Here is a 12,412-nt window from a genome sequence, read left to right as displayed (position 1 = left end):
TGCGGGTTGGTGGATTACATATGTGGTAGAATTTCGGTGAAATTAGACACATGCAGGTTTCCTCACGATGTTTTCCTTCACCGTCAAGCACGAAATGGATGATAATTATAACAAATTAAGCACATGAAAATTCAGTGGTGCTTGCCTGTGTTTGAACCCACGATCATCGGTTAAGATTCAAGCATTCTTACCACTGGGCCATCTCTGCTCAAATATATCGTTATTTTTAAAACGAGTTTTCATTAAATACTTATTATACTTTCAATACTTTTTTTAATAATCACAGAACCAAGAAGTATGTTTTTGAGTTTTGTTTCTCGTTTTACGTAAAAACCATTCGATTGGCATGATACTTATATGATAGGTTATAGTTTTAGGAAGGGTGTATGCTATGATTGTAGTGTATTAAAATATTAATAAGTAATTAAATTAAGCATTCGCGTGGAAATTACCCGCACTCGGACCGATTTTTTTTCTCAGACACCGTTGAGATAAATAATTTTACAAAAAAAAAAGCAATATAAAACAATTTTGTACTGAACGATTTCTATTGCGGCGGTCATTCTCAAGAGAATCTATTGCTAACTGCGTATATGTTTTAGTGCGAAAATAACGCAAGAATAGACTTACATAGGCCTTTATTAAAAAAAAAAAAAAAAATAATAAAAAAAAAAAAAAGCCGAGATGGCCTAGTGGTAAGAACGCGTGAATCTTAACCGATGATCGTGGGTTCAAACCCGGGCAAGCACCACTGAATTTTCATGTGCTTAATTTGTGTTTATAATTCATCTCGTGCTTAACGGTAAACATCGTGAGGAAACCTGCATGTGTCTAATTTCATTGAAATTCTGCCACATGTGAATTCTACCAACCCGCATTGGAGCAGCGTGGTGGAATAAGCTCCAAACCTTCTCCTCAAAAGGGAGGGGAGGCCTTAGCCCAGCAGTGGGACATTAACAGGCTGTTACTGTACTGTAGGCCTTTATTTGTAAACATACCACAACAGGTTCCCCATTCGTTGCCCTCGAGTGGTCATTTTATTTTATTAGTTATGTATAGTAGGAGAAAGATCATAAATTAACGGAATGTTAACTGTATTATATATATATATGTACAAAACTGTTTAAATTTTATGAATGACTAAAGTAGAATCTCTAAATTACGACGTACTTTACATAATATAAATTGTTTGTCACGTTTTGTCAGTTTAGAAAATGAACACATTCGACTTCCTTAAATGATGATTAAAACTGTAAACCCTAACGGTAAATGTAATACATATTTACCTTAATGTATTTCAGTTTAAATAATGCAAAGATTTCCGTGAAATTGGTGGTCATTCATAAACACGCCTTGAACAAACCTCGAAATATAAGAAGGTTGTTATACCTCGTATTCTATATCTTATTATTTACAAATAGTTAATACCTATGATTTTCTTTACAAAAATTATACATTCAAATTCCTTTTTTCAATATCAGTATCTATTGTAAATAATGGAAACAAATAAATTCTAAACACATTAAATGACAACATGAGCTGACTGACCATGACTGGTTCAAGGTGTAGAAATAAGGCGAGATCAAAAACACATAACGAATGCGATTTATGATTTATTTTAAGTAACTTGGAAAGTATTTTACACATATTTTTGTGTGTCTACATTTATTTTAAAGCACACAGTAAATTTTGTTTCTGATTATCGAGTGTGCACACTGCAAATAAAGGGTGTTACACTTTTTTTTAAAGTATAGGTTGGCGGACGAGCATTTGGGCCACCTTATGGTAAATGACCACCAACGCCAATAGACATTGGCATAGTAAGAAATGTTAACCATCGCTTACATCGCTAATGGAATTACATCACCAACCTTGGGAACTAAGATGTTATGTCCCTTGTGCCTGTAATTACACTGGCTCACTCACCCTTCAAACTGGAACACAAGAATACCAAGTACTGCGGATTTGCAAATCAGTATTTCGATAACTGTGACTCAGTATTCATCGTGCTTGCTCGAGCTATGTAAATAATAGCAGTAGTTACACATTTCCTTATAGATAATGAATTTGAAAGAAGTGTGTCACACAACGAATTGAAAAGGCGTAGTATTCGTACATGATGCGTGATGTCTGAGTCATCATACCCTCCACTCGAACCAATTATGCTCAAAATGAATTTATATATCGCTCTTGTAAGAGCTACAATAGGAAGTTTATTGCCTTGGACATGTTTTCTTGTACGCTCAATATATTTAAAAAAAGAGTTTGTGTGCATTTGTTAACTTAGTCAATGTTTTTATTTTATCTATTTAATTTTTTATTATATAATATTGTTTTGCTGTTTTATACATGAATTAGTTTTGAGTGGAAACTTGATTGGTGTGTGATCGAGTTAATTTGTTGTGTAGTGTATGTGGCGTGTTCTGTTTGTTTCCCAGATATAATAAAAATAACTAAAATAATAATATTATAAATGTGTAACACTGTCTGTTACGTTCGGCTAAACTACTAATCTGATTAAATTTGGTATGAAGTAAGCTTGAACCCAAGGAAGAATATAGGCTGTTTTTTTACTTACTACCTGCCCGCTTTTACCTATGCGGGTGAACCCGCGGGAGAAAACTAGTTGTTTTTAGTATCGCTTTATTCAAAAAAATCTGATCTACCTATGAATGAAATATGTTTCCATTGGGTTTCATTAGCAGTATTCGATCGAAAAATATGTGAGTATATTAATTAAGATTAATAGACTCACAACATCGGTATGTCTGGATGTAAGTATGTTCGTCAGTTCCCGCAAAATTTCTAAACTATACTTATTCGCCGAATGCAATAACGTTAGAAAAGTCTCGATCGTTCGCTGATTATATGACTTCACTCTTAATTCAATATTTTAATATTTTATAATCTTCCACACAAGTGTACACACTTCCAACTTCTAGACTCCGAGCTACTGAGAATTTTCGACGGAACAGCCCCATAACTTAACTGAACCGACCGTTTTTTTTTAAGCTGGAAAAACGCGTTACGCGTTTGGCCGAGTGCGCCCCGAACATCGGAATACCCACTAAAAAACCAGCGGTACCCTTTCCGTCTTAACAAGGAGCGCCACTGGATCGCTTGCGCATGCTACCATGACGAAACTAGCCCGACCTGGGATTTGAACCCAGGACCTCCGGGTCTGACTGCCTCGTTGGTCTAGTGGCTAGATGACTAATTATTGTATAAGATAAGAAAAAATATTACATCATAAAAGTAAATTATTTTTCTAATATCGTATGTAAATTTTTAACTGGAAAGGTCAATAACATACTGAATGTTAGGTATTATTAGAAGAGATTTTTTTGTTTATTTAATTGTACACAGGGAAATAAATCTTAAGGCAATATCAAAAGAGTTTATTTTTAAAAAGGAACGCAAATTGTAAGCGGTATTTAGCATAGATCGTATACTAATATTGGATTTAAACAAATAATATAAAGCGATTTCAAGGCTATGTGCGAATATCTGCTTATAGAATATTTAGTTATTTCATAGAACTGTTTATAGTGCGTAATACAAGAGAACAATTAGAAAATCGCATGCAATTTGTAAATCTACGGTTCGTTTACCTTTACTCCGACTCCGATTGAAAAAGGTAATAGGTCTTCAAACCGAGGGTCGCGAGCTACAATCGGCCCGCTGAGGTTTCTTTGGTGGCCCAGCATTATCTTGGCAAAATATATTATCGTAAGCCGTGGTGGTTATGGTCCGTCAACAAAACTCAAAATATTCTCGGTGCGTGAATTCATAAAAGTTGAAGACCCCTTGGTCTAGTTGTAGTTGTTCAATTCCGGGCCAACAAAAAGACATTAGATTTTTCTATCAAGAAATTCTCAATAGCAGAGCAACCCGGATTTCGGAAATCAACAGTGTTTTTTTCAATTAGCTTTTTATCAGCCCATCATGTTCAAGTTTACCCAAAAATAATATTTACTTAAGTCGTTCATTTTTCGGAATCATTTAGAAAAACAATTCATAAATTACCGTACTTACATGATGGTGTTACTTCTATTCTAATAATCGATTCATCATTCAAAGATAAGACTGTCATATGTCTTCTATTATCCCGCAAGAGGTCCTGCAGTGATAGTAATACCACAGTAATTCATTGTTAAAATAAGTGGGATATAACTTATAAATATACTTAATTCAATATTCATTTTTAATTTTTCTTCTATGCATACATTTTTGAAATTGGAGGTGTGTACACTCCCATTCCTCGGACAGCACGTAAAGCCGTTGGTCCTGCGCCTAAACTCTCCGATCGTATCGAATCCGAAAGCCGTCCCATCAGATTATGAGAGTGCTTACGTAAGCACTTGTGCTCTATGGTATATCCTGCGCTGTTGGCTGATCTCTTGAGATTGGCCGCCTTGGCCGAAGTCGGACCGGAGGACGTCATCATCATCATCATAATCAATTATCAATATAAGTAAGACTAAAAGTGGAAGATTAAGAGTAAAACTTTCAGCTTCTCAGCACACGTTTTCCTTAAAAATATCTTTTTGTATTCTGCAATCGGTTATGGTATTGCGTAATGCGTCACTATCTATGACGTAACCATCGTAGTAGTAGATAAGTTAAACCTGATTTGATGATGATGTTGATGATGAAAATTACATAACATATTTATTTAACAAAAATTAAGCCTAAATTTGCCAAAACTTTTTTCCGCAGGGGAAGTCTTCGAAAGATACCCGGGTCCTGGGATATCATAGGTAACCCGGTAGGGATTGTTGCCCTCTAATCGGCCAGGACGATCTGTTGATTAAATAGTATTCAAGCAATTTGTCATAAAGCCAATGGTTAACACTTTAAAAATTTAGTAGCTAGAGAAAAATAATAAACAAATTCTATGTGTAACATTTATTTAACTGCATACCGCTATAATTGTTATAATTAGCAGTTCTGGCGAAAGCATTAAAGCTGAAATCAAATTATAATACAGGCATCATTTTTTTAATTGTCTGTCTATTAAAATAGGTTTAATAACTAAATTATATTCCTTAAAAGTGTGTTCTTGTAAAAAAAAACGAAAAGTTTAACTTACAAATTTAAATAAATCTAGACTTTTAAACAGCGCCAGCATAATATTTTTTTTAAATTCTATTATATTTCCAAAAAAAATAATCCTAAATTTTAACACAGATAATTATAATTAGACAAGTGATACAGATACTAAATATTATGCATTGTGTTCTGTGCCTCGTTTTTTAAATTAGTGTTGCTGACTTTAGGTATTAATATTCTACTAAATATTTATCAGACATTTCAGACGTTTCTTTAAAAGCATATTTATTTATATACAGCTTAAATAAATTATTTAATAAACATGACTAGAATTACTCCATTAAATAATTTATATATTTACAGATATAGAGACACGTTATGTATTTATGAGTATATAATGAATGTCTAAAAATCCATTTATTATATTTAAGCCAGTTTTCGCGAAGATAGGTTTTTGAATGTAACTTTGGAAGTGCGTCGTAAAATAATAATTATTTGAACAGTTAATTTATCTCAAACTAAAACTTAATTTACGTACACTATTCTAGGCCTTTTGTGTAATATACATTTCTTAATAGAGTTTCTTAATTACTTTTAGAATCTATGTACAGACATTTTTATAATATGCAAAATAAAAATAAACAACAAAATACACATTACAAATTTAAAGCAAAAACACGCCGTCTAAAAGATTGTCCTGTGGCATTGTACCCAAGACGCTGGCACTATTGCCTCTGCACCGCTAGACTCAGCCTTTGGGTTAAATAAGCACCAGCTCTTGGGTCACCAGAAGTGGAGACCATTTTCGTGGAATCTTTTATGTTTTTTTTTGTATCGGACGACCATGGACTTAATGTTTCAAAACCCAGCCCCGCAAATTCATATCCGTTGGATAAAAGTGAATATTAATTTCTTAATATACAAATATTATCCTTAAATAGATAATTAATTATATTCCACTAAGACTGTATTTTTATTTCAAATCAACTACAAATCTAAAATGCAACAATTCAAATATTTACAAATTTTATAACATATTTTTAATTGCAACTCAATACTAAGAAAATGCGTTTCTGACATCTGTCAGTTATGATGATTGACAAATAAACAGTTGACATAACCTTGTAAGAGCGCAATATGAATTTTAATTTTGTACATAATTATAACATTTACTTTAAGTTTAAATAATAATATAGTTTTGAATTTTATTCGTCTGTATAACAAATATACGACGATGATATTTTTATCGTAAATTTTCGTCAATTCGAAGATACAAGGACCTATCAGCTGTTCACGGTAGCATGCGAAAGCGATCCCGTGGCGCTCCTCGTTAAGACGGAAAGGGTACCGCTGGTTTTTTAGTGGGTATCCCGATGTTCGAGGCGCACTCAGCGCCTTTGACACCAGCGAGCCCCAAATACCCCCCAACTGTTCCCGTCGGGGAAACGCATAATGCTTTTTTTCAGCGTTAAAAAAAGGACCTATCAGCTGTGCTATTCTGTAAGAACTCACATCATTACTCAACCGTGAAATGCAAACCGACTTATGTTGATATACTATTTAGGCGTATATTCTTGGAATGTTATTATCATTATAGACAATTTCGCATATCACTTTCTGTTGTTTCACGACCGTTGTCTGCGGTGAGTTCCGAGTTTGAGTTTGAGTTTCCAGAACAGTCCTACAGGAACGCATTTTCTTAGCGACCGAATATTAATAATAAATGAAGCGTTATATACAAACATATTGTTCGAGTCGCATGCTTAGTTTTTGTACATGTCTGCCAAAACCTTTTCCATTGGCGTTTGGCCTATTGTCTTAGAAAAGAACTCCCTTTCCAACTGCGGGGGGGTCACGAGGCGTAGCAGGGGGAGAAGGAGGAGTAATCTGCCGAATCTCGCCGGGGCGGCCCCGTGAGCGGTCCGCGCGTGAGTCATCAACATAACCTGCGCTTGATCTTGGAGATTTTCAATTTGGAGGGGGTCTTTTAGACCTCGGGTTTCTGTAATTAACATTATAATTATAAATGATTATATCCAAATACATTATAGATAAAATGTTGTGCTAATTATTACGATTTTATTGATGAATTTTGAGGTGAAGGTTATCGAGCAAGTAAGAACATATATATAGGTATTTATAAATAACTTATCGGAATGAGATACTAAATAAAACCTATTTATTATTATTTTTTATATAGAATAGGAAGGCGGACGAGCATATGGGCCACCTGATGGTAAGTGGTCACCAACGCCCATAGACATTGGCATTGTAAGAAATGTTAACCATCGCTTACATCACCAATGCGCTACCAACCTTGGGAACTAAGATTTTATGTCCCTTGTGCCTGTAATTACACTGGCTCATTCACCCTTCAAACCGGGACACAACAATACCAAGTACTGCTGTTTTGCGGTAGAATATCTGATGAGTAGGTCGTACCCACCCAGACGAGCTTGCACAAAGCTATAATGTTATATAGCGGTACACACACTTGATTTCATCTTTTTCTTTCTAATGTCAAATTAGTAATGAGAGACGGAGACAAATCGATACAATCGATCAATTTGATTTGAAGTGTAAGTCACGTGAGTGTCGTTACCGGACTTGAACAGCACGATGGCCTTCATGCAGGCGAACTCGGCCGGGTCGACGAGCACGCTGCGGTAGCGCGACACCACCTCGCGCAGGCGCCGCAGCGCCGCCGACCCGCCGCCGCTCTCTGCAACGCGCCGGAGCGTTACTCACCACGCTACTACTCTGACTACGTATTGTCGCTACTCTGTTTTTATTATATTTGTATGCCAACTAGATAAGCCTGGCAGAAGTTGTCCTGTCTATGTTATATAATTACTAATCGCCCACGATTGAGAGTGGGGGAGCTCTTCTGTAGTAGTGACAATGTGTATGGATAATTTTATGATGATCGGTATAGTAGTTAAAGCGTAACAAACAAAGAAACTAACTTGCATTCATGATATTGGTAAAGATTATAAATTTAATGGCGATCCTTGGAGAATATTCAGATATTTTAACCACTGAACCACTGGGACACCCTCATTATATGTTTACGTTGCACAAAGATGACTAAATCACAATCACAAAAAAATCTTTACTGAAGTAGACTCATTTTAGACTTTTAATCATCATGTTACAGTCTTAAATTCAATGTAAAGCTATCATCGCTTCAAAATGTAGACTCGAGAAGAAACGGCAAGAAACTCAGTAGAAATTCGTTTTAATACAGAATCAATCTAATACAATTAAATTAGAAAGAAGTTTCACTACAAAGAGTAGGTACTTACTAAAAGATTTATCTATTGCAAGTCCTGGCTGCAATTTTATAATTAAAATAAAAAGAATAATAATGAACTTTCAAACCAATCCAAACCTTGGTCAGCTTGTTCAGTACCAAATAAAGCGGCGCACGCGGCGTCCAGCGGAGCGCACCACTGTATCGCGTTCAGCAGGAACAGTTCCGACCAGGCTTCTTCTAGCAGTATCACCTAGAATTTATCAAATTATACGATTAATTTGTACAATATTTGTAAAACATTTATCGATTTTTTGTGTAACAAATAGTTAGAATAGAATAGTAACAAAAAGTTTTTTTTAACAAATAGTAAATTTTAATCAATATTTATTTTCTTGAAAAATTTAATACACAAAATTCATAGATTTAAAAGGATTTATTCGGCAACAAAATAAAGGCTCGATTTTATAAATTTTTCACGATAATTTTATGTTACGTTTTATAAGAACCTTAAGAAATATAGCAACTTTACCAGTACGTATGAATGTGTATATGTATGTGTTTATATTTGTGTTCAAAGTGACTAAATAAATGAACTCACTTGGTCTCGAAACGCGAGGCTGGCAAAGGACGGCAGGTTCTTGGCCCATTTAACAGCCATGAATAGAAGTCGGGCCGCCGTTTCAGCTGCACTTTCCACTCCTAATGGGCTGGTAAATGAAATAAAGTTGACATCAATCTAATTTGTAGTCTTATTGTTGGGTTTTATAAAGTTTCTTACGAATAGAAAAGATAAGAACGCGTAAATCTTAGTCAATGATCGTGGGTTCAAACCCGGGCAAGCACCACTTAATTTTCATGTGCTTAATTTGTGCGTGTAATAATTTCACGTGCGTAATGTATGACACATTACTACTCTTGCTTGACGGTGAAGGAAAACCTGCATGTGTCTAATTTCACTGAAATTCTGCCACATGTGTATTCCACCAACCCGCTTTGGAGCAGCATGGTGGAATAAGCTCTAAACCTTCTTCTCAAGAAGGGGAGAGGAGGCCTTAGCCCAGCAGTGGGACATTTACAGGTTGTTACTATACTGTCTTACGATATCTAATCGTAGATGGACCATTTGATTATTCTCTACTGGCAATAAATAATATTTTGGATGTGAAACGTTTGTAAGACCGATATTTTTTTATTTTTTTTATAGAATAGGAAGGTGGACGAGCATATGGGCCACCTGATGGTAAGTGGTCACCAAACGCCCTTAGACATTGGCATTGTAAGAAATGTCAACCATCGCTTATAGCCAATGCGCCACCAACCTTGGGAACTAAGATTTTATGTCCCTTGTGCCTGTAATTACATTGGCTCACTCACCCTTCAAACCGGAACACAACAATATCAAGTATTGCTGTTTTGCGGTAGAATATCTGATGAGTGGGTGGTACCTACCCAGACGAGCTTGCACAAAGCCCTACCACCAGTATGTTATGACGGCAAAAAGCGTGAGGTTCTCTTATGACGTCATGATTCTCCAGCGCCGCTGTCTACTCCTTTGTGTGCGGTATATACGATACTTCGTTGCTATATATATTGTTATTATAAGTTAAAAAAAAATGTTTATTGTACAATGTAATTTTAAATACTCTCAATAACCATTAATTTCTATTCATCTGTAGATGGCCGTCGTATCGGCAATATTTTTGTTTCATGTTAATCTATTGTTAATTAGTCATTTTACAATTTGACAAACAACTTTGTAAATTTTATAAAAATATTTTTAACAAATAAAAAAAAAAACAAGTTTCTCTAGTGCCAATTTTCTCTAGTTCAAATTTTAAATAATATAAAACAAAGTCGCTTTACGCATTTGTCCGTCCATCTGGTAACTTTTTGTAAATCAATGAAAGTTATTGGGTTTTGCTGCTGACAAATTCATAGTAGCAGTCTAGAGCTTGAAGGTTGTCAGTTTAAGCATTCTCGTGCCTTGGAAAACACGTAAATTCGACTTTCCGGTTGTGGGGGATTTAACGTTCTATTTGTTTATGAATCCTATTTATTGAGTTATGGACTAGAGAGGGCACATGTTTTCGGTATTTGCCTATTGGTTAGTATTCTTAATGCTTGCGGTTTATTGTGGAATTCCTTAGAATTATGGACTTACCCGTATGGTATGCAGTTCTGAGGGTAACCGGGCGCTGCTGGTGGGGAGTAAGACGTGGAATCCTCTTCATTAGTCACGTCAATACTATCATCTGAAATGTTTCATTATTTTCTATACCAATATCATTTATATTTTGATTTTTGATTTGTATGTTTGAATTGACAGGTGTCACTTGGTGGCTGGCTTTGGCAAGCCCCACTCATCAGATATTTTACCAAATAACAATACTTAGTATTGTTGTGTTCCGGTTGAAAGGATGAGTAGGGCGATGTAACTACAGGTACAAGGGACATAACATCTTAGTTTTCAAGGATGGTGGCCCATTGGTGATGTAAGCGATGGTTAACATTTCTTACAATGCCAATGTCTATGGGCGTTGGTGACCACTTACCATCAGGTGGCCCATATGCTCGCCCGCCTTCCTATTCTATATGAAAAAGTAGCATCTTAGTACTCAAGATTGGTGGCGCGTCAAAGTTACTGAATACGAGGACAGTTAGTACTGATATTCAGATAATGAGGATTATTTTTTATGAATGACATACTTATATAGTCTTACGTCACACTTAAGTTAAATCTCCAGTGCTTTATATTAACTTATCAGTGGACTCCAAAGGACATCGTTTACTTTTTAGAGCTTTGTACCATTAAGTAGGGTTAACCCACTCATAAATTGTTCCACCGTAAAAAAAATTATTTGTCTTGCTGTCTTCCGGTTTAATGGGTGAGAGTAAGAGTAATTATAGGCAAAAGGGACATCTCTGTTCCCATGGTCGGTGGCACATTAGCGGTTTGTAATATGGTTAATATTTCTTATACTGCCAATGTCTATGGATAGTGACGTATAAGCCTGACTTCCTTCTATCAATATTTTTTTATTAAATGGATTACTTAAATTAAAGTTATAACACGTGCCGAGAGCCGAGATGGCCTAGTGGTAAAAACGCGTAAATCTTAACCGATGATCGTGGGTTCAAACCCGGGAATGCACCACTGAATTTTCATGTGCTTAATTTGTAATTATAATTCATCTCGTGCTTTTTTAAGGGAAACATCGTGAGGAAACCTGCATATGTACAATTTCGCTGAAATTCTGCCACATGTGTATTCCACCAACCCGCACTGGAGCAGTGTAGTGGAATAAGCTCCAAACCTTCTCTCCTCAAAAGAGGAGAGGAGGCCTTTATCCCAGCAGTGGGACATTCACAGGCTGTTACGGATAACACGTGGGTTGAAAATAATTTGGTACAGAAGCTAAAAAACTATGTTTTTTTTATTTCAAATGTAGATACATCTACAGATTAATTAACTTGTGGGTTTTTAGGCGTTGGGAAAAAAATTTAGCCAAAAACGTAACTTATAAGACGCACGGATGGACGCGAAGAGTCGTAAGAAATATTCACACATAAGAATACATGTATTCACATGTGTTGTAAAAACTAAATTATACACACACATACCTACATCCTTAAAAATACAGAATCGAACTTCATAAACTTCGATTATAGAAAATTAAAATAAATTTCATATCTTTTGCCAATAAGCTTATGTCATTGCTTATAATAGTATATTGCGAAATAAAATTTTCATATTTAATATATTTCTTAAAAATTTTTGCACTAATAATCAACTACAATATTCTTGAGTAATCCCAAAATGCAGTTTTGCCTATAGGCCATGTGTGTCCGGTTGGTAAAACTTGGTTACATTTTATTTTAATAGTTGGTACCTCTATAATCTCTCACTTCAACGTTTAAAAACTTAAAAATATGCCTATAGTACGTTTAATTTTTTTTATCCATATGTAGATTTCGATCATAGAAAGCTCCCTGTATAGGCGACAATATTCCATAAGCCTAGCGCAGCTACGATATAAAATCCGCGCTTGGCAATACCGGAGCTGGTCTGAATCTCTTTTTTATATATCGTTGCATAAAAATAAT

At 35.3% G+C, this 12,412-nt stretch overlaps 1 protein-coding gene across 1 annotated transcript in view; it reads right to left on the bottom strand.

Moving 5' to 3' along the window:
* Positions 1-6,694: 6,694 nt before the first annotated feature.
* The window catches only part of LOC126777554 (photoreceptor-specific nuclear receptor-like), a 42,944-nt gene continuing 37,226 nt past the window's right edge, over positions 6,695-12,412 (bottom strand). The window contains exons 7-11 of the mRNA XM_050500612.1: positions 10,470-10,560; positions 8,907-9,015; positions 8,444-8,558; positions 7,655-7,774; positions 6,695-7,054 (exon numbers count right to left, since the gene is read on the bottom strand). Of these exons, the coding sequence (XP_050356569.1) occupies positions 6,816-7,054; positions 7,655-7,774; positions 8,444-8,558; positions 8,907-9,015; positions 10,470-10,560 (674 nt within the window). The 3' untranslated portion in view covers positions 6,695-6,815. The remainder of the gene's footprint in view (positions 7,055-7,654; positions 7,775-8,443; positions 8,559-8,906; positions 9,016-10,469; positions 10,561-12,412) is intronic.

This window comes from Nymphalis io, chromosome 23, assembly GCF_905147045.1.
Source record: "Nymphalis io chromosome 23, ilAglIoxx1.1, whole genome shotgun sequence".
Lineage (NCBI taxonomy): Eukaryota > Metazoa > Arthropoda > Insecta > Lepidoptera > Nymphalidae > Nymphalis > Nymphalis io.
Note: the sequence above shows the minus strand (reverse complement) of the source record. Positions and strands in the feature narration are given on the sequence as shown.